The sequence below is a fragment of the Carcharodon carcharias genome, chromosome 1, assembly GCF_017639515.1.
Source record: "Carcharodon carcharias isolate sCarCar2 chromosome 1, sCarCar2.pri, whole genome shotgun sequence".
Classification (NCBI taxonomy): Eukaryota; Metazoa; Chordata; class Chondrichthyes; order Lamniformes; family Lamnidae; genus Carcharodon; species Carcharodon carcharias.
Genome location: NC_054467.1, coordinates 71,086,316 through 71,113,677, shown reverse-complemented (window position 1 = coordinate 71,113,677; position 27,362 = coordinate 71,086,316). Strand labels below are relative to the sequence as shown.

General features: G+C 41.6%; 1 protein-coding gene across 5 annotated transcripts in view; it reads right to left on the bottom strand.

Moving 5' to 3' along the window:
* The window catches only part of LOC121277646 (tripartite motif-containing protein 2), a 173,923-nt gene that overhangs the window by 44,485 nt on the left and 102,076 nt on the right, over nucleotides 1-27,362 (bottom strand). For 4 of the 5 annotated variants that reach the window (XM_041187257.1, XM_041187265.1, XM_041187242.1 and 1 more), the window contains exons 2-3: nucleotides 8,254-8,432; nucleotides 2,202-2,439 (exon numbers count right to left, since the gene is read on the bottom strand). In XM_041187257.1, the coding sequence (XP_041043191.1) occupies nucleotides 2,202-2,439; nucleotides 8,254-8,387 (372 nt within the window). In that variant the 5' untranslated portion in view covers nucleotides 8,388-8,432. Of the gene's footprint in view, nucleotides 1-2,201; nucleotides 2,440-8,253; nucleotides 8,433-21,468; nucleotides 21,544-27,362 lie in introns of those variants that run through there. The other variant, XM_041187251.1, reaches the window with a different exon arrangement.

Sequence of the window (27,362 nt, the reverse complement as noted above, 5' to 3'; positions counted from 1 at the left end):
ATGGGCAAAAAATTGGCAGCTGGAGTATAATGTGGGAAAATGTGAACTTGTCCACTTTGCCAGTAAGAATAGAAAAGCAGCATATTATTTTGATGGAGAGAGTGCTGAACTCTGCGGTACAGAGGGATCTGGGTGTCCTGGCACATGAATCACAAAAAGTTAGTACGCAGGTACAGCAAGTAATTGCAAGGAGAATGGAATATCAAAAGTAGGAAAGTTTTGCTACAGTTGTACAGGGCATTGGCACGACCATATTTTGAGTACCGTGTGTGGTTTTGGTTTCCTTACTTAAGGAAAAATTTAATTATATTGGAAGCAGTGCAGAGAATGTTCACTCAACTGATTCCTGGGATGAAGGACTTGTCTTATGAAGAAAGTTTGGACAGGTTGGGCCTTTGCCCATTGGATTTTAGAAGAATGAAAGGAATTCTCTTCTGAGAGCAGCGGAAGCTGGGTCATTGAATATTTTTAAGGCTGAGTTAGATAGATTCTTGACCGACAAAGGAGTTAATGGATATAGGGAAGAGACAGGAAAACAGAGGCCTCAGTCAGACCAGGCATGATCTTATCAAATGATGGAGCAGGCTTGAGGGGGCGATTAGCCTAGTCCTGCATCTAATTCTTCTGTTTGTATGTACCAGGAGATGGAAATGGTGGCAGTCTCAGCAGGGTGTGTGTTTGTAATTGGAAGCTCCTCTTGGTGAGAAATATGACACCAAGACTGGTTCAGCCTCAGACAGTCGCCAGAGAATGGGATGGAGTCAGTAGCTATGGAAGAGTTTGTAGCAGGGAGTAAAGACTTTGGTCTTCCGAATATTTAATTGGAGGAAATTTCTGCTCACCCAGTACTGGATGTCAGACAAGCAGTCTGACAATTTGACAACAGTGGATGAGGTGAGAGAGGTGCTGATGAGGTGGAGCTGGGCGTTATCTGCATACGTGCGAAAACTTCTGTTTTGTTTTCGGATGATGTCACCAAGGGGCAGCAAATAAATGAGAAATAGGAGGGGGACAAGGTTAATTTCTTGAGGTCACCAGAGTAATGGAGTGGGAAGAGAAGCATTTAGGGGGAGATAGTGGTATAATGGTACTAGTAATCCAGAGGCCCAACCTAATGCTCTGAGGACATGGATTCAAATCCCACCATGGCAGCTGGTAGAATTGAATTCAATTAATAAATCTGGAATTGAAAGCTAGTCTATGATGGTAATCATGAAACCATCATCGGTTGTTGTAAAAACTCATCTGGTTCACTAATGTCCTTCAGAGAAGGAAATCTGCCAACCTTACCTAACCTGGCCTACATGTGATCCAGAGTCATAGCAATGTGGTTGACTCTTAAATGCCCTCTGAACAAGGGCAATTAACTGCCTTTTGCAGTAGCCGAGCAAGCCACTCAGTTCAAGGGAAATTAGGGATGGGCAACAAATACTGGCCTTGCCAGCAACATCCACATTCCATGAAAGAATAAAGGGAAAAAAAAGTGATACCACAGCTACAACAATATAGATAAGAATGGAAATGGACAAATGGAAATAAACTGCTTCCTCTAATTCCCATTTTCCCTTTGAGGGAGTGATTAACTTTTGCAGTTAAGATGATGAAATTCTGCATGATGCAGATTGTATATGCCATGGAGCTGAATGTTAGTGCTACAAAACCCCAGAAAGGAAAAGGGGTGATGGGAAAAAGAACTGAAGTCGAGGTTCCAACTCCTAATCACTGTCTGGAAATCTCTGCTAAAAGAAAATGTACATGCCAATTGGGGAGAACAGGATAAAGCTTGCCTTTGATTCTCACCGCATCTAAATATCTGGACTGGAGATGAAAAAGCCTTCACAGAATGGCAAGTGCAATAAATACAGAGAAACTAGACACTAAAGTAAGTATGGTACAATTCTCTGACAACATGCTCCATAGTCATAACATGACTTACAGCCTGATTTGCTTGATTTTTATGTTGTTTGAGGACTGCAGGTATAGGGTATTGCAAGATTGAAAGCAAGAAGTCTTGTCTTTGTACACAAAGAAGTGAAGCAAATTTACTAATCCAGTCTAATTGATTGAACAATATACTCAACTTGTAGTGGGTGTAACTTTATTGTAAAATCCCACCATCACCAAGACAGACAAGGATAATAAAGAATCCTGATTAAAGTTGCAGCAGAGTAGAATCACACTTAATACCAAGACTAACTTACATTTCCATCATGATTTGGGCAGGAAAGGGGTTTCCCTGCTGCTACTGCTGTGACAGTCTCCAGAATGGAGGAGTCCTCACAGCTGTTGTCTGGAGTCCGCTGAAGAACATCCATTAGGTTTGTAATGAAAAAGTTATTCTGTAGTGCAGAAACTCCCTTTTCAGGCAAGATGGAAGTCTGACGGCAGATTGGGCAGGAAAGAGTTAAACTGTAGGCAGGAATGTAGTTTTGCAGACACCTGATGAGGAAGAGAAACAATCAAAAGTCATTTGACTCCCTTGATAGAGTTTTGAAATTAATATTGATGTTGGAAAGGAATTTCACTTTCAAATTTATCAATAAAGATGCTAAAACACACTACATTGTCGCAGAAAAGAACATCGAAATGTCAAGTCTCTCTTCCTCCATATTAATTTTTCAAATTATGAGAATAGTCTTGCAAATTGCAGAAATTCAGGGATCCCAGGTATAACCACACGCATTCAACCATTAATCACAATGAACAAGAAAAGTAAGACACAAGGAAGATCTTACGCTTGAGGAGAAACCAGTTTAAACCAGTACCATTCCTTTATTTTATAATAACATGATAATCAATTTTAACCTGTCCAGAATCTTTCTGCTACTAATAGATATTTATCAAAAAATGATTGCTCGTTTCTCTAACCTTCAGACAGTGGTACCTTTTAACTGTGAACAAAGTCCACTTTCCCTAGAAAGGATTATATGCAGCAGCTGGCTCTGAGATATATAACTAAATGGTCTATTTTAATTGAATTATCCCGTATCACCTGACAGAAAATCAGCCACACAAGTACTCCTTTTGAAGGGCACCACTAATACAATACAAAAACAGAATTACCTGGAAAAACTCAGCAGGTCTGGCAGCATCGGCGGAGAAGAAAAGAGTTGACGTTTCGAGTCCTCATTACCCTTCAACAGGGTCATGAGGACTCAAAACGTCAACTCTTTTCTTCTCCGCCGATGCTGCCAGACCTGCTGAGTTTTTCCACGTAATTCTGTTTTTGTTTTGGATTTCCAGCATCCGCAGTTTTTTGTTTTTACCACTAATACAATAGCCTAATATGCGGTCCAATTAAACGCACAGGAGCTTAAAATAAAACTAAATCAGCATATTGGCAAAATTAACCATGCAATTGATCCACAGAGATGGCGCTGGGTTGCTAAATGTAATGAACAGAGACATAAATTTGCACGTGCCCCTTCATTTTAAAAATTGAAACGTGAAGTCTGATTTCAACTGAACTAAAAAGGACCTCAGAAAACTAAATTGTGATGTTATTCCACGCATCTGTTAGAAGCTTCATTTCCTGCAGTGTCAACTGGTGGCAGAATGCCTCAAGCGAATCAATGGACACCCTCTTCTGGGCCACCCAGAATGGACAAGAGAAGCAGGCGGCCAGTGAGACCCTCCTGCAGAACACACATCCACCAAAGGGAAAAAGGCCAACTAATGAGTTCAGTGCAGTGTTCTTCAAAATCAACTTTGCAGAAAGCATTCATTTCATATATTAGACTCTTGATCAAGTTGTTTAAGAGAACCAAAAAGCTAGTTATTGAACTATATCTTCAGACCTGTCCTCGAATATAAAAAAACTGATGACAGGATTCAAGGATTAGCTGGCATAATGTGAACTGACCCAGTTTGAGTTTGGAATTTAGATTTCTACTGATCCCCACTCACAATTAGGAATTGTTTCTGCTTGGCTCATGCAGCCCAAAAAGTATTTTGATCCCGGGATACAAAAGTTTCAAAACAGAGACAATTGTTTTGTGCACTTGTCAAGTAAAATTAAATAGGAAGAAAATATAACAGCGTTTCATTTCTGACTACCTTGCAAAACGTAGTGAGACCAGTTTGAAGTAAAAAGAAATCAATGCGCTTTTAGCCTGCTGATGCTATCCCAATCAGTCAAAATTAATTTTACTAAAACTGCTCTAGATAGTAAATTTAATCAATTGCAAATCAGTGCATTAGTCACTCCTCTGTTAATTGCCTTGTTGTTTCTGAATCAATTTTTGATATGTACAATTTACCAAACAGCAGATCCTGAGTAGGAGCTCTTGGAGTAGCCTGTACTTTATAAAATTAAATCTCAGTACAATATCACAGGGTCCCAGTACTTAATCCGACAAATTAATCTATTATTCTTCAGGTTTACATAATAAAATGGATGCAAATAAAACCGTGTTATTAATTACCAAGGCCATTGATTTATAGTGTTAGTGGAAAAATGGGCTGAATCACAGAACATCATTGCCATAAAAACTAATAAACTTCTTTAATTCCATATAATAAAACTGGAATGTGACATGTTCAGTTACCACAGACCGATGGAAGTAATTAAAATGGCAAAATGTATTTGAATGTAAACCCAAAATAGTAAAATCTCCAGAATTCTGTGCAACAAAAAAATAGGAATTTGACTTAGTCATTGTAAAACACAATGGCCCTGATAATAATATTTTTGAAATCATTTTTCTTTGATGGTTCAAATAATCCAACTCTATCCCTCATCCTGGCACCAGTCTGAGATGAAACCAGTTTATTCGCAACCTTGGTGTTACATTTGATCCCCAGATGAGCTTTTGACCTCATATTCATGCCATCACCAAGACTGTCTATTTCCACTTCCATAACATCATCCGATTTCGCCCGTCTCAGTTCATCTGCTGTTGAAACCCTCGATTGTGCCTTTGTTACCTCAAGCTTCATTACTCCAATGCACTCCTGGCTGGTGTCTCACATTCTACCCTCTGTAAACTTGAGGTTATTCAAATCTCTGTCCATGTCATAACTGGCAGAAAGTCCCATTCACCCATCATCCCTGTGCTTGGTGACCTGCATTGGCTCCCAGTCAAACAACATCTTGATTTTAAAATTCTCATCCTTGTTTTCAAATCCCTCCATGACTTTGGCTCTCCAAATCTCTGTAACCTCCTCAGGCCCCACTCATGGAGATTCCTGCACTCCTCTAATTCTGGCCTTGTGCTTCTACAATTTTAATTGCTGCACCATTGGTGGCCATGCCTTCAGTTGACTAGGCCCCAAGCTTCAGAATTCCTTTCCTACACCTTTCCTCTCTCTAACTCACATTCTTACAGTTCTTAAGACCTACCTCTTTGGTCAAATTTTTGGTTATCTAATTCCATACCTCCTTATGTGACTTATGGTCACACTTTGTTTTATAATGCTCCTGTGAAGTGCCTTGGCACGTTTCATTACATTAAAGGCGCTATATAAATGTAAATTGTTGTTGCCTTTGTAATAACCAACATTCTCTCTAAACTCTGGAATGTGTTGTGCAGAGGACAAATAGATTGTACACATGCAGCATTATCTTTAAGATGAGTGCATACACATAAGTCATCCACTGTGAAGGAACAGTGGTGTTAAGTTATTATGTGAAATATTAAGAGTTACATACAAATAAGAATTACATTCAGTATTAATGACTTCTAAGCTACATAAAATCAGAAATTATCTAAGCCCTTTAAAGTTAACTATAAATAAGCATGGTCTCTAAATATGTAACACTGTCCATACTTCATTGTTATGAGACATGCAGGGCCCATTTTTCGGGTGGTTTCCTAATGTAGCAGACAGGCAGGACACACATTTTACAAGGTGGAAGTGCCTTGCCTGCCCCAATGTTAAGGCGAATAAATCAGTCTGCAGTGCCCGCGCTGGAACATAGGAATGGGAGGAGGCCATTCAGCTCCTCGAACTTGTTCCGCCATTCAAAGAGATCATAGCTGATCTGCGTCCTATCCTCGTCCATATACCTCAAATACCTTGGCTAGCAAAAATCTACCAATCTCAAATTTAAAATTATTTATTCACCTAACATTTACCGCTACTTGTGCTGAAAGTTGTTAATCCCTTTGCATGTGGAAATAAGGGGCCTAACACATATTTGAGGGCCCCAGTTCAAGGTTGGTCTACCTCAGAAAAACCAGGTCAATATGCAGTCTAACAGGTAGACCCTGCTGTAAATAACAAGGTAATATTTTTAAAACATTCTTACCTCAACGTGGGGCCAGGAGGAACAGGAGCAATCGCCCTATTCCATATTCAAAGTATGCGTGCCCTCCTGATCACCACCGTAACTACCTCCCTTCCTGGTCCACTTCTTCACTTAACCAAGGACTGCTGTGACACCAACAGCCGGCTAGTCTTCAATCAAACTTGTCACCAAGCTGCCTGTTGCTATGGGCAGCTTGCTGGCTCAATGGAAATGAGACCCGAGGCTAAATATTGGGAGTGCCTCAGGCCTCACTATTCAAGTGCAGGAATTGATCCTGAGATTGATCAACAATGGGTATAAATGAATCCCACATGTATAACTCACACCATTCTATCTGAATGCAATTTGTTCCCAAAAGGCATGACTCAGGCAACACAAGGATTCAGTTAGGCAAACTCAGCACATTTCACCTTCAGCTGCAGCTTGCATGCTTTGTTGCAATGTATATGTCACATGGGTATCTTTTCAGCAACATCTACTTCTAATTACGTTATCGCCTTTGCTTTTGTATTCTGCACAGGAACACAAGGATAGTTATTCAGACCATTTTAAGCCACCCAGCCTGAAAATCCTACTTCACATCCTCCCTTCACAGTATTCAATAGTTCCTTAAGGGATTCCAGGATTTTCAACTCCACTACCCTACACAGTTGTCCATTTACATGCTAACCATTCCTGTTGTGAAGAACTTCCTGACATCCGATCCCAATTTGCCATTCAGTAGTTTAAACTTGTGTCCTCTTGTCTTCCTGTTACAGTTTATTTTACAGTGCTGTTCCATATTTACCTTTTCTATACTACTTATGGTCTTATGCACCTCTGTAAAGTCACATCTCAATTTGTTGCAAGACTAGGTTTTGTTCCATGGGCAGGTTGGTACCTTTACTGCAGTCATTGTAGTTATAGGTCACTCGTACTCCTCAAAGAGCTGTTAGTCATCAGAAACACAATAAACCTTTTTGGTTGAACTTCGAATTGCTCATGAACTCTTCAGTCTAATACGGGCATAAAACATAGTGCTATAAAGCTATAGAGTAAATCATGGCAACAAGGAGTCAGTTTTATTTGTTGAACTGAGAAGCCAATAGCCCTGTCACCTAGCACCACCATATTTCAATAATATAATTAAAAACATTTCTGAGCTATTCTTTATAATAACGACAAAGTCCAGATTTGAAAACTTGGCCTTTTAAAATAAAATACAGTTTTATGCAAGTCATTAAATTTTGTGGCAATTCTACAATGCACCTATATGCCAGTCTTTCAGCAGAAGACTCACTTGGGTAGGTCTCAGTGGATACAATGCTGTTGGAGGAGCATCATTGGCAGCAATTCTGTGCTATGATTTTGCAATTCACAGTTTAGCAAAGATATTAACATTTTGGTAGTGCTGGGAGCTTTAGCTGCCATTGAGAAAGCCACTGTACGTTGTACAGGTTACTGGAATACATGCTGTAAAATAAAATATCATCTTGTGAATGAAGTACTCGCAAGAAATTGACCCAGTGTTAGTTACCTATAAATCCGTGTTGATGTTAGCAGAACTGTGAAAAAGGATATGTTTAGCCACATCCTTTTTTTCCCGGAACCCAGACTCCAGACAGATATCTGACACCTTGTATTGAACCAGTTTAATGGAAGAAACAAGAGATTCAAGGGTCACAGAGGTTCATTCGTGAAATGAAGAGAAAGCCTCCATTATCTTGAACACTGCATTACATTCATCTAATTAATTGATCCAGTAAGAACGTTTTGTGCTATTCCCTTAGTAAGGACTCCATGTGCAAGAACCATCAATATCAGGTTCCAATAAATTCACTGCTTAGAAAGCAAATGCCGAAATGGTCTGATTTTGATCATTTTTACACAAATGATATTCACCTATGAAAAGTGGTTTTAAAACAGCACCTTACTCCCTTGAACTTATTCAGTATGATGCAAAATATTGAGAAGCACAGCCTTTGAGGAAATTTTTCAGTCAAGTTAGGAAGGAGGTTACCTACCTCTCACAAAAGGTGTGTAGACAAGGAAGGACTTTAGGAATTTTGTAACGATCCAGGCAGATGCTGCAGATCAGAAACTGTTTGTCAATCTGGCGTACCACAGGACTGGTAATGTTCGAGCCGTCACTGGCCATCCTAATGCACTGACATATGGGTCCAGTTTGCCCTCACCCAGCACACTGAAAGAAAGGATAAAGAAAACAATAGAAATTAACTTGCAAAAACAAAGTTAACTTGCAGCTTAGTTCATGTGTTTACAAATCTTGTCACAACTTCAAGCCAAATAAAATCTTCTAACATATAACAATGTTAACAGATTTTTGAAACAATTGTCTGACTTGCTACAGTGTGTAATAGATTAACCAAGGAGAGATAAAATCATCAGTGAATCAGTTGTCTGTCTACTACAACTAGCATCTAACTAAAGCACCGCTAAATCAAAGCTAATATGCCACCAGAATTTAATGTGATAAACATGGGATGTAGCAAATAGTAAGTTTAATAGTGTAGAATATGATGCAGTTTTCATTTCAGTCGATGTAAGACTAGAGAACAAAAGGCCATTTGGCCCAATAAGTTTGTTTGTTTATAAAAACAGAAAATGCTGGAAAAACCTAGCAGGTCTGGCAGCATCTGTGGAGAGAGAAACAGAATTAACATTTTGAGACTCTTCTGCTGAGCTAAAGAGAAGTAGAAATATCATGGATTTTATACTGTTTAAGAGGGGGTGGAGCAGGTGGAGCAAAATAGAAGGCCAGGGATAGATGGGTGGTAAGGAGAGATTTGACAAAGATGTCATGGACACAAGACAAAGGCAGTGTTAATGGTAGTGTTAAAGCCTAAAGAAGGTGCTGATAGTGGCATTAAGGTAAGATAGCAGAATGTGTTAAAAGCAGAACAAGGGTCAGCCCTCTGTGAAAGCAAAACATGAAAACAATTGACGGTGGCCTTGTGTGTGGGGGAGAAAGGATAGAAAAAGAAATTTAAAAAAATAAAAATTAAAGAATAAATAAAAATTTAAAAATGGAGGAGAGAGTCCATGGTCTGAAGTTGTTGAACTCATTGTTAAGTCTAGAAGGCTGTAAAGTGCCTAATCGGAAGATGAGGTGTTGTTCCTCCAGTTTGCGTTGAGCTTCACTGGAACATTGCAGCAGGCCAAGAACAGACATGTGGGCATGAGAGCAGGGTGGTGTGTTGAAATGGCAAGCGACAGGAAGGTCCGGGTCATGCTTACGGACTGAGCAAAGGTGTTCTGCAAAGTGGTCACCCAGTCTGCATTTAGTCTCCCCCTGTAGAGGAGACTGCATTGGGAGCAGCGAATACAATAGATAAAATTGAAGGAGGTGCAAGTGGAGCTTTACCTGAAAGAAGTATTTCAGGCCTTGGATGGTGAGGCTGGAGGAGGTAAAGGGGCAGGTATTGCACCTTCTGTGATTGCATGAGAAGATGCCGTGGGAAGAGGATGAGGAGTTGGGGTTGGGGTTGATGGAGGACTGGACCAGGTGGCATGGAGGGAACGGTCCCTATAGAATGCTAACAGGGGCGGAGGGGGTGAGGGGAAGATGTGTTTGGTGGTGGCATCATGCTGGAGTTGGCCGAAATGGCAGAGGATGATCCTTTGAATGCAAATGCTGGTGCGGTGAAAAGTGAGGGCAAGGGTTCCCTATCATGATTCTGGGAGGGCGGGGAAGGTGTAAGGGTAGAGGTGTGAGAGATGGGTCAGACATGATTGAGGGCCCTGTCAATCACAGTGATGGGGAACCCTCAGTTCAGGAAAAAGGAAAACATATCAGATATATTTTCGTATCCTCCATTTTTATCCTTTGCTTCCAGGTTCCACCCGTCTTCAGTTTCACATGGTCCACCTCCAACTCTTCCCTTCGTTAACTTCTTATCCCCATTTCTGGAAACAGAGTATCAACTAATATTCATTATTAGTCCACAGACTCCCACAGCTGCCTCAACTATACTTCCTCATACTCTACACCCTGTAAAGACTCAATTCCATTTTCCCAATTTCTCTGTCTCTGTCGCACCTGTTCCAATGATGCAATCTTCCACAACAACGCTACTGATCTGTTTTGCTTTTTTCCTCCACCTAGGATTTCACCCCATCCACTGTGTTTGACAGGGCCCTCGACTATACCCACCACATTCCCTGCACTTATGCTCTCACCCCTTCCCTTCCCTCTCAGAACTATAATAGCATTCCTCTTTCCCTCACCTTCAACCCCACTTGCCCTTTTACATCCTCTCTCCTCACCGTCCAACGTCCTGAACATCCCTTCTAGGTGAAGCAGCGATTTCTTCTTTCAGTTTAGTCTACTCTATTTGCTGTTCATAATATGGTCTCCTCAGCTTTGGGGAGACCAAAAGCAGACTGGGTCACTGTATCATGGAACATCTCCGTTCAGTCTGCAAGAATGACCCCAGGTAATTCTTCACCTTGCTGTCACACTGACATCTCTGTCCTTGGTCTGCTGCACTATTCTAGTGAAGCTCAACGCAAGCTTGAGGAACAGCATCTTTCTTTCAATGAGGCACGTTACAGCCTTCTGGACTCAACATTAAGTTCAACAATTTTCAACCTTAATCTCTGTCCATTTTATTTCCTTTTCTTTGCATCTTTCCTTTTGTCTTTGTCTGACCCACCCTTTGCCAAAACCTAATACATCGCTAACTTTTCCTAGTTCTTATGAAAAGTCATCGACTTGAGATGTTAACTCTGTTACTCTCTCTACAGATGCTGCCTGACCTGCTGAGTATTTCCAGCATTTTCTATTTTTATTTCATCAAAAAGAGATTTGCTTTAACTTAAATCCGGAACCCTCAGGTATGGTACAGGAATTCAGTAATATAGTTACTTTCCTGCACAGTGTCACTAAGTGATAGAATAAATTATTCTGCACACACTGATTTCTCTCGTTTCTGCTCTTTCATAATTGAAAAAGACATATAAGTATAGCTGCAGGGGCTTATGGAAATAAACCCTACATAAACCTAACAGGAGGTCACCTGCCCACTTACTTGGGATGATGGGAGGAAATATTAAAAGTGAAGGGGCAAGTGCAAACACAGTAACCATCCCATCCAAAGAAGCTGATGATACTATTTACATTATTTCACAACAGAAATCTTTCAAATTGTTTTTTGAGAGCCTGTACCCAATAAACACTGAGCTTCATTAAATTAGGGTCAACCACCATAAGTAGGAAGAAATTCTTTATGTTTATTTTGCTCATATTATAAATTGTACACCATTTGATCCTAGATCTTAAACATTCTTTCCAAAGAATATCTTCCTATTTACCTGATAGTGGCATTTTAAAATCTTAAACAATTTCAAGGTGAAGACGGTCTCACTACTGATTCCCCAAATTTAATACTCCTACCTCCCAGATATCACTCTTGGCTCTGGTAGCACTCTCACCTCTGAATCAGAGGATCATGGATTCAAACATCACTCCAGAAACTTCAGCATATAAGCTCAGCTGACATTACAGTGCAGTCCTTAAGTCAGTGCTTCCCATACGTTTTCTTGATGTGACCCATTTTAATGCCTTAGAATTTGTTTGACCCCAGAGTGAAAACTGGAGGAGGGTTAGAGAATTGTTCTGGGGTCGGGGGGTTGCGGGGGGGTGGGGGGGTTTGGCTTTGTGTATTTAAAACTTCTGGTTTTGCCCTGAAGAAAGCAAACACCCACCTTTTTCCAGCTTGTGGTTGTAACAGTATTTAGGCCTCAGAGAACAGATGATTAAGCCACGCCCACTGACAGATTTTTTAAAAACCCAACATTTAAAGGGGCCTTGCAGCTGTAAAAACTCAGTCTGAGCTCCATGGCTGTCATTGCTGCTTCAGAGATTGCAACCTCAAAATCTCGTTCCGCAACCCCACTGGGGAGGGGTCACAACCCACAGTTTGGGAACCCCTGCCTTAAGTAATGCTACACTGTCAGAGATGCCTCTTTCGGGCAAGGCAATAGACCAATGTGCTGTCTGCCCTTTCAGGTGGATGCAACTTTATACTTTTTGAAGACTGACAGAGGAGTTCTCCTGATTTCTGGTCAACATTTATTCCTCAAGCAACACCTACTGGTCATTTATCTCATTGCTGTTTGTGGAACCTTGCTGTGCACTAATCGGCTGATATGTTTCTTAACATCACAACTTTTTATAAATACTCCATTGACTACGAAGCACTTCAGGATGGCCTAGGGTTATGACAGACTCTTATACAAATGCAATTACTTCATTTCTTCTTTGGTTATTTTGAGTGTGGAAATTATCTGTGCTGTTCTGTTTTGCATGGCTTATTTCGCACTCTTGTCACTGAACCAAAATAGTTCAACAAATACGTTGTGGCTTTAAGAGATTAATCACTCACAGCTGCCTGTATTTTCCTCAATTCCCCACTTTTAGACATGGTTATAAAGAGGAAAAATCACTATGCTTGCTTTTTCTTTTTGCTAAAATTAGCAAATAAAGGAAAATATTTTTCCAGCTCTTTTGGGGGGTGGGGCCTAAACCTAATTTTTCAATTCTTCCAATGCATCTTATATTTTATCAGTAATTAAATTAATAATACATTAATTTCACATTAAAAGGTGATTTTTAAAGACAGCACCAATTACTATCCTTTTTAAAGCAAGGATTTTGTTGCTTTCTGTGCAAACCATTATTTAAGAATTGAAGAGTTTCTGGATCATTGTTTTTTTTTAAAAAAAATATAGGTTATATTAAATTCATTGTGATCTTTCGCATGCTGGTTGTTGATCATGAACTTGAAACTGGAAAGTGAAATCAACAAACATGTGCATTTGCCTCCAGGCTCAAATTGATTTGGAATTGAATTCATTGTCTGCTAAAGACTACCCATGTCAATGGAAGAGGCTTAGTAAGGAATTATTACTGAGGCTGTGCAGAAGTATTAGGAATTGGCATCACTGCAGTAATATGTAGTGAAGAAATTAAATAACTACAATTAGGGTCACAATAAAAGTTCTCATTTAATACTTAATACTTAAAGTAAATCAAATTCATTTCCGACGATATCAAGAGACAAATAACTTGATTCAGAAGCTGATTCAGAATTAGACATCCAAACACACTTAGCTACTCTCCATTCTCAGTTACCCCTTTCTGGCCTCCCTCCATGCAAAACAATATATAGGAACTGTGCTGAGCAGCCAGCAGTGATTTATTATCCACCAATAATAGTTTAGACTACTCATAATCTCACCGAAACAAATATCATTCAAGAGACCAATACTCTGCATTCGTCAAACATTTTAATAAAACTTGTACTCTTTTAGATAGCTGTTAGTCAGAAGATCTTGCTTACAGTCATTGTGGAATTTAATACTTTTCAGTTACATGCAGTTTACTATCTGAAGTATAATCCTACCATGGTACTGCAATTCTTAGAGCAAAGACATGTCTTGCTGCACGTAGTGATGCTCCATGTTGAGAATAGAGAAGGGAAAAAAACAATGAAAACAGAAAAGTGGTGACCCTATTATCTGCTATAGCAATAACATTTCTAGGTCAGTAACGAGCAGTGTTTCACTGGCTGGGGAAGACCCAGCAGAATTGAAACAAAATCAGTCTTTATTTAATGCATGTTTCTTGCTCTGTGCTAGGAGACTGCAGCAAATCATGCAAAGGATGCTGGGATCGGGATGCAGCAGTCAGCTATGCTGAGATTTGCTGGTTTGCTGTAGATCATCAATCAGCACTCTTAAAGGCCCACAGTCACTGAATTAGATCAGTAGGACACTATTATGGGATGGGCAAGTGAAGCTGTTATTAAAACATAGTTGCTGTGGTACATCTGGCACACTATAACCGAATAGCTACATAAATAACTCACAAAGCAATGAGTTCAAGCGAACAATAGGGCTGTGCTTTTTTTTACGGTTGCCACAAACAGATGAGATTATCCGTGGCTGTTAATGAATAATATGCTGTTGTGACCTATTTTGAATCCTAATCTGCTTGTGTTATGAAATGTTCAATATGCCAAACCATTCTTCTATCATACCTATCCCATTTTGTATTCTAATTTTTTTAGTTAAAGCGTCTCAATACCAACCTGAAAACACAGTTGAATTTTTACATCTAATCTAAGTCTGTTAGGCTCTTTTAGCAATCTTTATGATAACCAAATGATAATGTAAACATATGATGAACTTTAACTTTTGGAGCTAGATCTTTGATTTCAACACAGTTTATTCAACCCCTGAAACTTTAATTTCCTTTCAGAATATTCCCTCCTTTGTCTTCTCAGATTTACATACGAATATATAAATCAGGAGCAGGAGTAGGCCATTCGGCCCTTCAAGCCGGCTCCACATTCAATAAGATCATTGATTTTCTTTTGGTTTTCTTGCTATTTTGACTGGTTTTGTAAAGCCAAATGCTTGTGGTAAACACCCTGTGATAAGGGTCCTTTTCAATAAAATTAGAAAATATACACCACCACGATAAGCAAGTCTGTCAATGTGGATTCTTGTAAAACTGTATCTGAAACAAAAATATATTACACACATTCACAAGTCTCCATCCTTGACTGAATACCCTGTGATCTAACATTGTTTAACGGATCATTGCAGCAAGAGGAAATAATGTTAATGTGGCAGCTGTAGAGAAAGAACTGGCATTGAACTTGCACTGATGTGTATTACCTAAAATTGCCACAGCAACATTCTGATGAGTCTCTGATAGGAACGTAATTTTTTTGGTGCTTCAATAATTAACAGGCTGAATAAGAACAAAATCACTGAGATGTCTGCCTGTGGTGTATATATATTCTGCCTGTGGTATATATATATATATATATATATATGGTGTATATATTTTTTCTCTCACATTACTATTCCCCCTCTCCGTACTGCACCCTCCTCCACAATATCTGATAAAAGATTCCACTCAGTTCTATTCTTTTCTCTCTAATATCTCCTCAAACATAAAAATAATAGATTTTAGCTCCTTTACAACTCCTTGGAATGATGCCACTGAAAGCCTCCAAACACCTGATCCTTCTTCATTCTTTCATTTACCTCCATCATACAACTTTACATCTTCTATTACAATGATTCTTACTGTCCCAACCATTAGTTACTGTACACACTGAAACTGTTCGCATTCCCTGCAGTCTGATCAGTCACATAGAACAGCTTGTGATCTCTGCGGCTCAGCTCCGACAGACTGTTACCTTGGCAACTTCTATGCTTGTTGGGAAAGGCGTCGCTGCTGTTTCTGTGAGGCCACATCACCAGACAATACTGCTTCGTTCAGAAAGACTAGTGACTCTGACAAGCGTTCCACTCTTAATCTTTAATTATTTCCAAAGTATGTATACCACTCAAAATCAATACCAGACTCCCATCTGGTTCTGGTTACACTCAGGCAATTTTCAAACTTAAAATTGAATCCACTTCAAACTAGTGCAAAGTGATACACAGCTATGGATTATGAAAACCTCCATGAAGATTCCTATCAGGCGTCCCAAAAAATGTGTAGCAGTAAAGTCAACAATTACAATATTAAGAATGCATTTTTCATGGTTGTTCTTCTGGAAGTACATCTATATTTGCCATCTATATTGACTCCTTAAAATGTTTTTTAACAATTACTTTTAAAGGTGAGGGGTTGAGTGTGTGGCTATTGTGTGTGTTTAACAGAGTGCGTGTGTTTATTAAAAGCAAATAACTGCTCGGTTGGATCTTGAATCGTGTAACACTAGCATTTTGTAAACCTGTGGGTTTTTTCATGCATCCAAATATCCTCTGTTCATGAAGATGGGTAGACCAATTGCTCTCAGGCCCCTACCATTGGTGCTCTGTAACCAGCCTCTGGGTGGTACACATGAATACCCTGGAGAATAGCTGTGATTTTTCATCCCTTTTCTTAGGGAAGCTCTTTGTATATCGTATCTCACAGACAGGTTAAGAATAACAACTTTGCCCTATGGGTGACAATGGGGGAAAATGCAGGTGCACTAGCTAACAGTGCTTGAGCATTGCCTGGGTCTTCCATTCTATTAGCAGAGTTACTTTGGAGGCTCTTCATTTTACAGATTGAAATATAGATCTTTTTATAATTTAACTATTTTTACAATAATGGCATAAGATTCAAGAGATAGTTGGTGCTGGTTTTACAACATCTCCCAAAAGTTACATGGCAGAAGACTGTAGAATATGCTAAATATTTTAGAGTGGTATGAATGCACAGCAGAAGCATGTTTTGACACTACACTGTGATAACACATAAATGCTTAACATATTGATATTAAACATTTTAGGTCGCTACTTTAATGTTTGAAACAAGCACTTCCTCTTACAACTTGGATGGATCTGCATTTGTAAGCACTGATTTGCATCAATCACTGGGGAAGCAAAACTGATGCTCAGACAGATCCAAGGTTGTCAAAGAACAGACCCAGCAATTTTTATCTGGGCAGGTGGGTTAACAAATTTAGCAATAATTCAACAAAATATATAAATATTTATTTTTTTACAAAAAGGGATAAAGGATTTAACATTAGGCTCTGGGATACAGTGGCCTCTGCTGTGCTGTGGTTTAACTACGGGTGGAACTTCCACTATCAGCAGAAGACTGTCAGAATCAGACTAGTCACACCTCCAGGCCCCACAAGTAAAGTTGCAGTCTCCCTTGATGTCCAACCCCACAACCCATCCTCCCCCCACCCCACCCCTTCCCTACTCCAGTACTGCCAATGACCTGGAGTTTTTCCTCTTGGCAATTGCTCTGTACCCATTTCACAAGTGAAGTGGTTCAGTGGCATTAAAATCAGGCACAGGAGTTAATATGGCCCAGGTCTAAAACTTAGGCCAGCAAGTGGTTTCACACTTAAAACTGACCCTCGACTTTCTGAGTAAGCCGTGTCCTTGGTGGGGAGCTGGATAATATCTTTCCCACAAGGAGGAAAATAAAATAAAAATGTAATGAAGAATGAAGAAGTGCTATTCTTTGTTACTTGCACATAAACCCTATCACAAGGCTGAGGCTTAGAAAATGCCAGCCCCTTGCTCTCTTAACTGGGGAGCCATTCATTACAGAAAGAAGACTTTAAAAAGGGGGAGCAAGTATAAAGATGAAGTTGCTATTTTGGATGCTAGCTCTGTGAATATTAAAATGCAGCTTTGAGAGTCTGCTTATATACTGATATACTTATCTATTTACACAGATGGTACAGGAAATAATAATGGTATAATCCGAGTGACAAAACAATTACCTAATTCTCCTGGGATTATGACCAAATTGGTGAAATTTTCTGATGTAGTGGATTACTCTCTAAAATACTATCTGGAACTGTGAAAAGTTTAATGGCAAAATATGTGTAATTATTGAATTGATTTTTGTTGATACATGAAGTTATCTAATGAGCTGAGACAGTTTTCCATATTCTTACTCGTACAAATCAAACATTGCAAATTGTAGCAATGCAACAAGCTTGGGCGTAAAATACAAGATCAACAGCATAAATTGAATTAGAGCTTATTCTATGTGGCTACTATGTATAAATATAAACACTCAAATTTTAATACATTCCTATCAATTTGAATTCAGACAACTAATCCTGCAGCTGGTTCTTTAGTAATATGTCATGGAGCTGAAATTCCTTGGGATAAAACCCTGACCATGGCTCTTTTAAAGTATTCAGAGCTTGTATTCTTTCAGGCTCCTAAGTATCATGAGAGACACTTGCCAAATAAATAGTTCATAAGGAATAAAAAGTAGTGGAAGAAAGTAAGTCTCCATTTAAATCCTATAAAATCACCTCACAACACCATTTGTGAACTGGCACCAACAGTTCTCTAGGCTGTGCAATTTAGGAAGGGGATGTGAAGTGGGCACTTAGACCCTTCGCATTTGTAGATCAGGAACCAAACATTTGTTTCAGACACTGGGACCAGATTTTCCCCTTAGAGACAGGAATCGGGAGTTGGGAGATTTCCTGACATCATGATCCGCCACCTGCCTGGCAGTGTTAGCCCACGATACTTTCATATTGGGGTGTTAGGAATGGGCTGGAGCTGGGGCTGCTGCATCCCAAAGCAGGCACAAGGCAGGAATGGAGGTGGATGGATGCTGAGGTGAGCAGGTTAGAAGGCCCATCTCAGTTAACTGGGACATCAGCCCAGTTCTGTATATGTGTGTTAGACTCTCCAGCCCTCACCCCCTCAACCCCCATCTACTTCCTGGCCCTGCCATCTCCCCTATGTCCCCGCTGTATCTCCAAGCCCAATCACCCAGTATCCACTATGGGCAGAATTCATGAGCCCAAAAATAAAATTATATTGAGATACTCAAAAAGCTGTCAAAATAATCAAGCAGTCATTCAAAAATCTCTTCAAAAAACCTGAATCCTCTCAGGAGTTTATAAAACTGTCAACCAAACTGTCTCCTCTTGAAATAAAAATGAATTCCTCTTTATTGGTCATAAAACTGTCAAAATTAATACCATTTATAAACCAAGCTATCCTCTTAGGAGCTCATAAAACTGTCAATCTAAACAAAACTCACAGCCCCCTTGATAGTTTAATCAAGAACCCTTGCTGAGCTAAATCCATTAGTGGGGGTTGGAGCTCAGCCAAGCATTCATAACAAGATTCCACTGCACAAATATGTCAACAGAACCTCCAGATTTGAATACATCAAAACCTCTGAAATAGCGGAACAGTGGTACAGTGTATTGGTGCTCCAACTCAGTATATTGTCAGCCATGACTTAGTGGTAGCACTCTGGTCAGTGTCAGAAGATTCCTTGTTCAAGCTCCATTCCAAAGACTTGAACATCTAATCTATACTGACACTTCAGTCCAATACTGAGGGAATGCTACACTGACAGAGGTGCCATCTTTCAGATGAGATGTTAAACCGAGGTCCTGTCTGCCATCTCAGATGGAGTTCTGAGTTCCTAAATCATAATTTGAAGGAGCACAGTAATAGGGCATTTGACTAAGGCCATATCTGGGAAAATAGTAAAAAGTTAAAATTAAAGGCAATATATCTAAATACACAAAGCATCGCACGAAGCTAGATGAATTAATGGCAGTGATTGCTGGGTCCCCCGTGTCCAGGGTGCAATCAACTGCACACATGTGGCCATCAAGGTGCCAGCGGGCGAGCCCGGTGCCTTCGTCAACAGGAAGGGATTCCACTCCATGAACATGCAGATATTGTGTGATCACAGGATGTAGATTCTGCAAGTCTGTGCAAGGTACCCAGGCAGCTCCCATGACACTTACATTCTGAAACACTCCCAGGTGCTGGGGCTCTTCAGTACTCCAGCCCGGCTGGATGGATGGCTGCTGGTTGACAAGGGCTTTCCCCTCAAAAGGTGGCCCATGACGCCTCCACGCCATCCAAGAACAGAAGCTGAGCAGCGGTACAATAGGAGCCATGGCACCACAAGAGAACCATAGGTCTTCTCAAGATGCACTTCTGATGTCTGAACCATTCAGGGGGCGCACACCAGTACCCCCCAGATCGTGTGTCACTGATAGTGGTTGCATGCTGCACTCTTCACAATCTGGCACTGGAAAGGGGGGATGCAGTGGAGGAAGAAGATCTTGACGCAGCTGCTCAGGCAACAAATGATGATTCTAGAAGTGAGTCTGAGGACGAGCCTGGTCAGGAGAATGCTGAGGGCATGGACGCCGACCTGGGAAACCTCCAGGGAGGCCGGGGCACCCAGGATGCTTTGATCCAACGCTCCTTTAGCTAGACTATCAAATAAGAACCACCACCATATGCCAGGGCTGCAGGGTCCATACTCGATCCCTGACAGGACTAGTTCCTTGGTCAACAACATACACTCTGTGCCTTTGCAATAAAGTTTGAGGAGACACGTGTCCTTCATAACATCATGGCCTATCCTGCACCGACATAACAAATGAAGCATACAGAGGCCAGTTTCACAAAATAACATCTCATTTACTTGTGAATGTGAAACATTGCAGAAATTAACATTAACTGGTGTTTTACATCACACCATTAAAAAAAAGAAAAATGGGGGAACCAAACGTCACCTGTGATAAGCCTGTGTTGTGCTTTAGCTGCTTTAAGTTTTTGTTTATGGGTGCTACTTCTAGGTGCTCCCCCTTCGCTGGCACCATCATTGGAGACAGCCTGCTGACTCTGCTGTCCTATTGGCCTTGCTGACCTTGGCAGGTGTCCTCTGACCCGTGGAGCCTTTGCTGGCCCAGCCTGGAAGGGAGCGGCCAGTGCCACGGCTGGCATCTCCCCAGTCACCACAGCCACAGTCACTGACAGAGGGGAGGAGGAGCTGCTGTTGTCATCTGGAGCACCCTAAGAGGAGCCCACAGAGATGACAGGCAGCTCATGTGCCAACAACAGGTCGTTTTGGATCTCCCTGCTCACCTTTAATGGACAGGTACCCTGGCTGAGAAACTGGATGCCCAATCCATCTCCCACATTGACACTGACCAGCTGAGGTCATTGCCTCAGGGCTTGCAGGTACGAGTGCATCCCCTGATTGAGTCCCTGGAGGAGCCTCTCCATGGGAGTCACCACTCTCTCCATGGAGGATGCATTGCGCTCAGCCATGAGGGTCAACGCAGTACTTAAGCTCCGCAGGGACTCCTCCACAACAGACATCATGGCACGCATTCCTTCATGTATCTCAGCCAGATCCTCCCGCACACCCTGCTGGACTTCCAGCATCTGCTGCCTCAGGGACGACTCCAGAGGCCCATCATCAACCACCGACCGAGCATTGTCCTGGTTCCCAGCAGTCCTCCAACTGCTGACATCCTGGGCACTCTCTGCCTCTGCCTGCACCTCAAGCGAGTGTGAAGTGCTCTTACCAATGTGCACCAATAGAGTACACAGCGATGTTAAGCCCACCAAGGTGCTGGTATCTGCGCTGGTGCCTGCTTGACAGATAGGGTGTGACGCAGGTGCGTTGTGAGCATGGTGGTCCTCAAGGGTCAGGGATGGGCCTTCAGGCTCCTCATGACGACTGGCTGCTGGTGAGCCTAAAAGGGAGAAGAAGGACATGTCATTAGTTTAAGTCATAAAACTGTCACTGTGCATGCCTGGCATCCTGATGAGATAGAGATATGCATCATGATGCCCTTGTCTTTCGATTACCAATAAGGATTCCAGGTTCGGGGCTCGCATCAATATAGAGACTACATTGGAATGGTAGCAAAAACTGACATTCTCACCTCAATGCACTGCACTTTTACCTTCCTCTGTCACCCCAGCCTCACCACGGCTGCTCGACCTCAGCACATGGCACCTCTCCAGCTCCAGGGCCTCCTGCTTGTTTCGCATGAGGATGAGGAGGTGTGGGGATCCCCCACCAGTCCACAGCCTCTCAGCATTGTTATGGGATGTTTTCTCCTGAAAGGATAGAAGAGCATTGATTAGTCCACTCTCTACCTGCAGCGCCAATGCAGCCTGGACAACCCTGCCTGAGGAACACCTCGCAGGGCTCAGCCGATTCGTGACCCCTGAGCCGCAAGGCACTCAGTCGAAGCAGCCAGGGCTCACCCCCTTGGCCAGCTCTGGCCTCACTGACATTTGGAACTCACACTCTAACACCTCTGAGGTCCATGGGGGGGGGGGATGGGCAGCTCTTAACTATTCTGCAAAGTGACCCATGCCAACACGGTACTCACCCTTCCTGATTGTAGGAGATCATTGAAGTGCTTCCGGCACTGCATCCATGTGTGCCTCACCATGTCAAGGCTGCTGACCCTGGATGCCACCTCCTCCCAGGCCTTTACAATGATGTGGAGGGGTGGGGGCCTTCTCCTCGCATCCCTGGGGACAAGGGTTTCTCTCTGCACTGTCACGTCCTCCAATGGGCAACGAGGCACTCATCCGAGAAACGTAGGGCTGAATGCCCTACCAACCTGCCCTCCTGCCTGCCATGTCCACCTACTATGGTTTCCATGCGCAACACTTCCGTGTCCTTTGGTGGCAGCCTGGCCCGGGGGCTGCTGAGGCCGCATTTGAATTGGCCGCTGGGTCGCCATTGGACCCGGCGGACATCATGCCCCCGCTCGCCCCTTTGAGCTCATTCCCACGGTGCTTATCATGCTGGGCAGGCCTGAATTGACCCACCAACGTAAAATCGTGGAGCGCTGCCAATCGTGCGCAGCAGTTGGCTTCTCAACCACCCCTACCGATCCCGCACACCACGGATAAAATTCTGCCCTGGGAGCAGTTTATGGTCCTCCTAACAGTAGTTATAGTACTGAACCGAATATAAATCAGGGAATCAGAGGAACATGTAACAAGAGTAGTACAGTAATTGAGAGACTTTAATCCTCATATGCATGGGGCGAACCAAATTGTCAAAAGTAGCTTGGACAATGAGCTAATGGAATGCAATGGAAAATTTTCTAGACCAAAAGCCCAGTTCAGGAGGATGTGAAGGTCCCTGAGAGGGTGCAGAAGGTATTTACCAGAATAGTTCCCGGGGTGAGGGAATTATCTACAAGGTTAGATTGGAGAAGCTAGGGTTCTCCTTGGAGCAAAGGAGGTTGAGGGGAGATCTGATAAAGGTGTACAGGTAATGACAGCTTTAGATAAGGTAGATGATGAAAAGTTGTTCTGATTGGCTATTGGTACAAGATCTAGGGAACACAGATTTACGTTTCTGGCAAGAGATACAGGGGCGATGTGTGGAAGAACTTTTTTTATGCAGTGAGTGGTAATGACCTGGAACACAGCCTACAAGGGTGGGAGAAGCAGAGACAATAATTTCAAAAGGAGCCTGGACAGGCATTCGAGGGAAATAAACTTGCAGGGCTATGGGGATAGAGCGGGGAAATGGGACTGATTGCTTTGCTCGACAAAGAGTTAGCATGGACTTGATGGGCCAAATGGCCATCTTGTGTGTCATAATGACTCAAGGACTCTATATAGGTTGATAAACCAACTAGATAATAGGTTATTTTAGATTTAGTGTTCTGTGCTGAGAAAGGGTTCATTAATAAGGATCCTTTGCGGAAGAGTGTATGATGAAATTTCACAGTGAGTTTGTGAATGATTTTGTTATGTTCGAGGAGTAATAAATGGGTCATTTCCAGGATACAAGATGTTACTGGTGGAGTGCTATAAGGATCAGTATTTGGGCCTCAGACATTTACAATCAATATCAATGGGCTGACTTTAAACTTCCCCGCTGGTGGATTTGAAGGTGGTGTATTTTGACATGTAATGCATAGCCTGCCCACTGCCCAGCCGCCTGCCTATGATCTGTCTCTCATTTTACAGGACGTTGGAGGTGTCGGGCAGCCTGCCCATCTTTGAGCCTATTGAGGCCCTTAAGTGGCTAATCAATGGCCACTTTAGTGCCTCATGCCACCCCACCGCTATTTTATCTGCGGCAGAGGAGGCTCATGCCAAGCGGATAGCCTGCCAACTTTAGCTGCACAGACTGGTGTTAGAAGAGTGGGGATACCTCCCCTTTGCCCATTGGAGGTACCCCCCCAAGGTCATACCGCATTGGCCTGTCAAATCTAGCCCCCCCCAACCCCCCTCACTCTTTTCACTTGGGCCTGCCAGCCAGGCCCAGCTGATACCCTGGACTTACTTTCATTCAGTCTCTATTATCTTTGGGGACTGGCTGTAGTCCCAGCAGTGGCCATCGTTTGAACTTGGTGATGCTGGGACTGCAGAACTGCAAGCCATCTGGTTGGCCGGCAGCTCTCAAAAGCAGGTCTTGCTCCCCAGATGAGGGTGGAAGTCTTGTCCCTAACCAATTAACACCCCGCAGAATGCTAAATAGCTGCTGGGCAGCCAGTATCAGCAGGGATGTGTTTCCCACCAGCTCTTCAGGTGGCGGGGTGGGAAATCCCGACATTCAAAAAATCATCTCCAATTCTGATGAGGGGACCAAGTATAATATATACACGTTTCCTTACAATACGAAGCAAGTAAGCTGTGAGGAGGGCACAAAGAGGTTACAAAGAGATATAAAGAGATTAAGTGAATGGGCAGAAGGTGGAAGATACAGTATAATGTGGGCAAGTATGAAATGATCCACTGCTTAAAAAGCACAATTTTTTTTAAATAGCGAGAAAATGATAAATCCCTAGTCAGAGGGATTTGGATGTCCTTGTCCACGAATTACAGAAAGTTAACACAGAGGCACAGCAAACAATTCTTGTCAAATTGATGATTTGAAAATTGCAGCCTGACTGTCACCATGATAACACCAGTCTGTATAGACACTTATACAGAAACAAAGTGAACCACACAATTATAGATGTGAAACGCAACCTTTCCTCTGAGTGAATCCAGCGCTTGAAGAAGAGTGATCCAGCGGGATGGTATAAAGGGATATGTTTGATGACTGACATCCCTCATCGACTCCTGATGATTGTACCCAATGCTGACAGTGATAATCATCTGGGTATCGGCAATCGTATCAATGGCCTTTTTGCACCTATTCTACATAAGAGCCTGTCTCTATGTCGCCACATTACCAGCCCCAAAATATTGCCCAATAGTGGCAGGTTTTCCATGAATTAAAAGCAATAAACATCATGAGCAGGAGGATCTGTGCATTTGATAAGAGAATTCACAAACTCAGGGAACCATTGATACATATTTTCAACAAATGTTAAGGAATATCAAGTGGATAACAGTTTCAAAGATTCCAAGGAGGAAGTGGGGCAATCTAAGAAAGTGTATCAGGTGTTGTAGACGCTGCTTAATGAATCACAATGTTGGCCCAAATTTCACATGAGCAAAAAATGGAAAGAATTTTACTGAGAAACTCAGTGAGAGGGGAAAGGGAAGGGCCAAGCCATTCCACAAATAAGATATAGAACGAATAGACTACAGGGCAGCCTAGTCCCCTACTTAATAAAACTTATAAATAGCATGCAAATGATTGAGAATTTAATGAATTCAACCTGACAACATATGATCTGTGGACTTTGGAAAAATGCAGAGTGAAAACTTTTCATTTTTATTCTGCCACTGGAAAGGAGCAATCATCACCCCTGTGCCAAAGTCAACCCAAGCTACTGTTGAGAATGTTTGCTCCATCTCTCTCACTGATCATTTTGCCAATTGAGCTGAACATTTCATCACAAAGTGGACAATGAGCGATATGGCGAAACATTTAGCCATCAGCAGTTTAGTAATAGAAAGGGATTATCCACAGTCCATTGTCTCATGGATCTCCACAATCAGCTGTATATTAAATCTGATGAACAAAAAACATCATCAACATTGGTACTAACTGATTTCAGTAAGACATTTGACTGCGTGGATCATAACATTGCAATCAACAATTTCTTTCAATTAGGAATGAACCCATCATGTGCACACTGGATCTTGGACTTTCTCAACAATCGACAACAATATTTTTGAAATGGATCAAGTACTTACACTACCTGCTGGTATCCCACTAGGAATCAAATTAGGCCCTAATATATTTTTTCCCAATCATCAACGATGCCTGAATTGTTATGACCACACCTGATGCATCTCACATGCAAGGGGCACTTTGTTGAGTGAATGAGCAACAGCAAATCACATGGGACTGAACCCCTGAAGTGCAATGCTTTGGTTCATACGCAACTGTTTTGATCCTCCTCTCATCAACTTTGAAGATGCTGAGATTGCACGAAAAGCGCACATTAAACTATTGGGATTCTACATTCAAAGTGAACGTATATCTAACTGACGTATTTACTGTGTTTACTAGTTACACAAGACCCATTGTTGAATATGCAGCGCCTGTTTGGAATTCTGGACTTAGCCACGAGCATATGAACAAACTTGAAAGTGTTCAGAAACGAGCACTGAAACTGATCCTAGGTAACATGTACCAAAGCTACTCTGACCAATTAAACAACTGAATAAGTGTTCCCTTGCTGAACGGCAGGAAAAAGCTCTGTCTGGACTTTGCTAGAAAATTCTTGAATCCCACCTCCGATTGCCACTATCTCTTGTAAATGTGTGTTGGAATTAAGGAAAGAAGATGCCATTCCACAAATAAGATATAGAACGAATAGACTACAGGGCAGCCTAGTCCCCTACTTAATAAAACTTATAAATAGTATGCAAATGATTGAGAATTTAATGAATTCAACCTGACAACATATGATCTGTGGACTTTGGAAAAATGCAGAGTGAAACCTTTTCATTTTTATTCTGTAAATTAAGGAGACCTGCATTTTGCAATGTATTATTGTTATTTGTTATCTAAAATGTTCATAATTGTGCAATCCTTTTATACTTTATTTTAATTTTAATGATTGTCTATCACTAAATTATGAATTTTTTTTTCATTATGAATTATGAATTTCACACACAATTCGGCATATGCTGCCATGATGATTTTTCAATAAACCAATCATCGACCTAGGAAGCAGGTGGTATATTAGATTTTTTTACACCAGGATTGGAGTATAAGAGTGAAGAAGTCTTGCTACAATCAGACAGGATATTGGTGAGGACACATCTGGAGTACTGTGTGCAGTCTTGATCTCCTTAACTAAGGAAAGACATATAAGAGAGTGTAACAAAGATTCACTAAATTAGTTCCAGATATGAGGGGATTGTCCTGTCAGGAGAGTTGAGTAAACTAGGCCTATATTCCCTGAAGTTTAGAAAAATAAGGGATGATCTAAATGAAACATATAAAATTCTTAGGCGGCTTGACAGAATAGATGTTGAGAAAATGTTTTCCCAGGCTGAGGAGTCTAGGACATGGGCTCACAGTCTTAGAATAAGGGGTTGGCCACTTAAGACTGAGACAAGGAGAAATTTCTTCACTCAAAAGGTTGTGAATCTTTGGAATTTTCTACTGCAGACAGTTGTGGACGCTCTGTCATGGAGTATATTCAAGACACAGGTCAATAGATTTTTGGGTGCTAAGGAAATTAAGAAATATGGAAATAATGCAGGAAAGTGGGGTTGAGGTGGAAGATCAGCCATGATCTTGTTGAAAGGCAGAGCAGGCTCGAATGGCTAAATGGCCATCTCCAGCTCCTACTTCTTTTTTCATGTGTTCCCATGTTCAAATAGATCATTTCAGCACTTGGATATAATCACGTTGTGACAAAAATGCTACATGATTCTTTTGCCT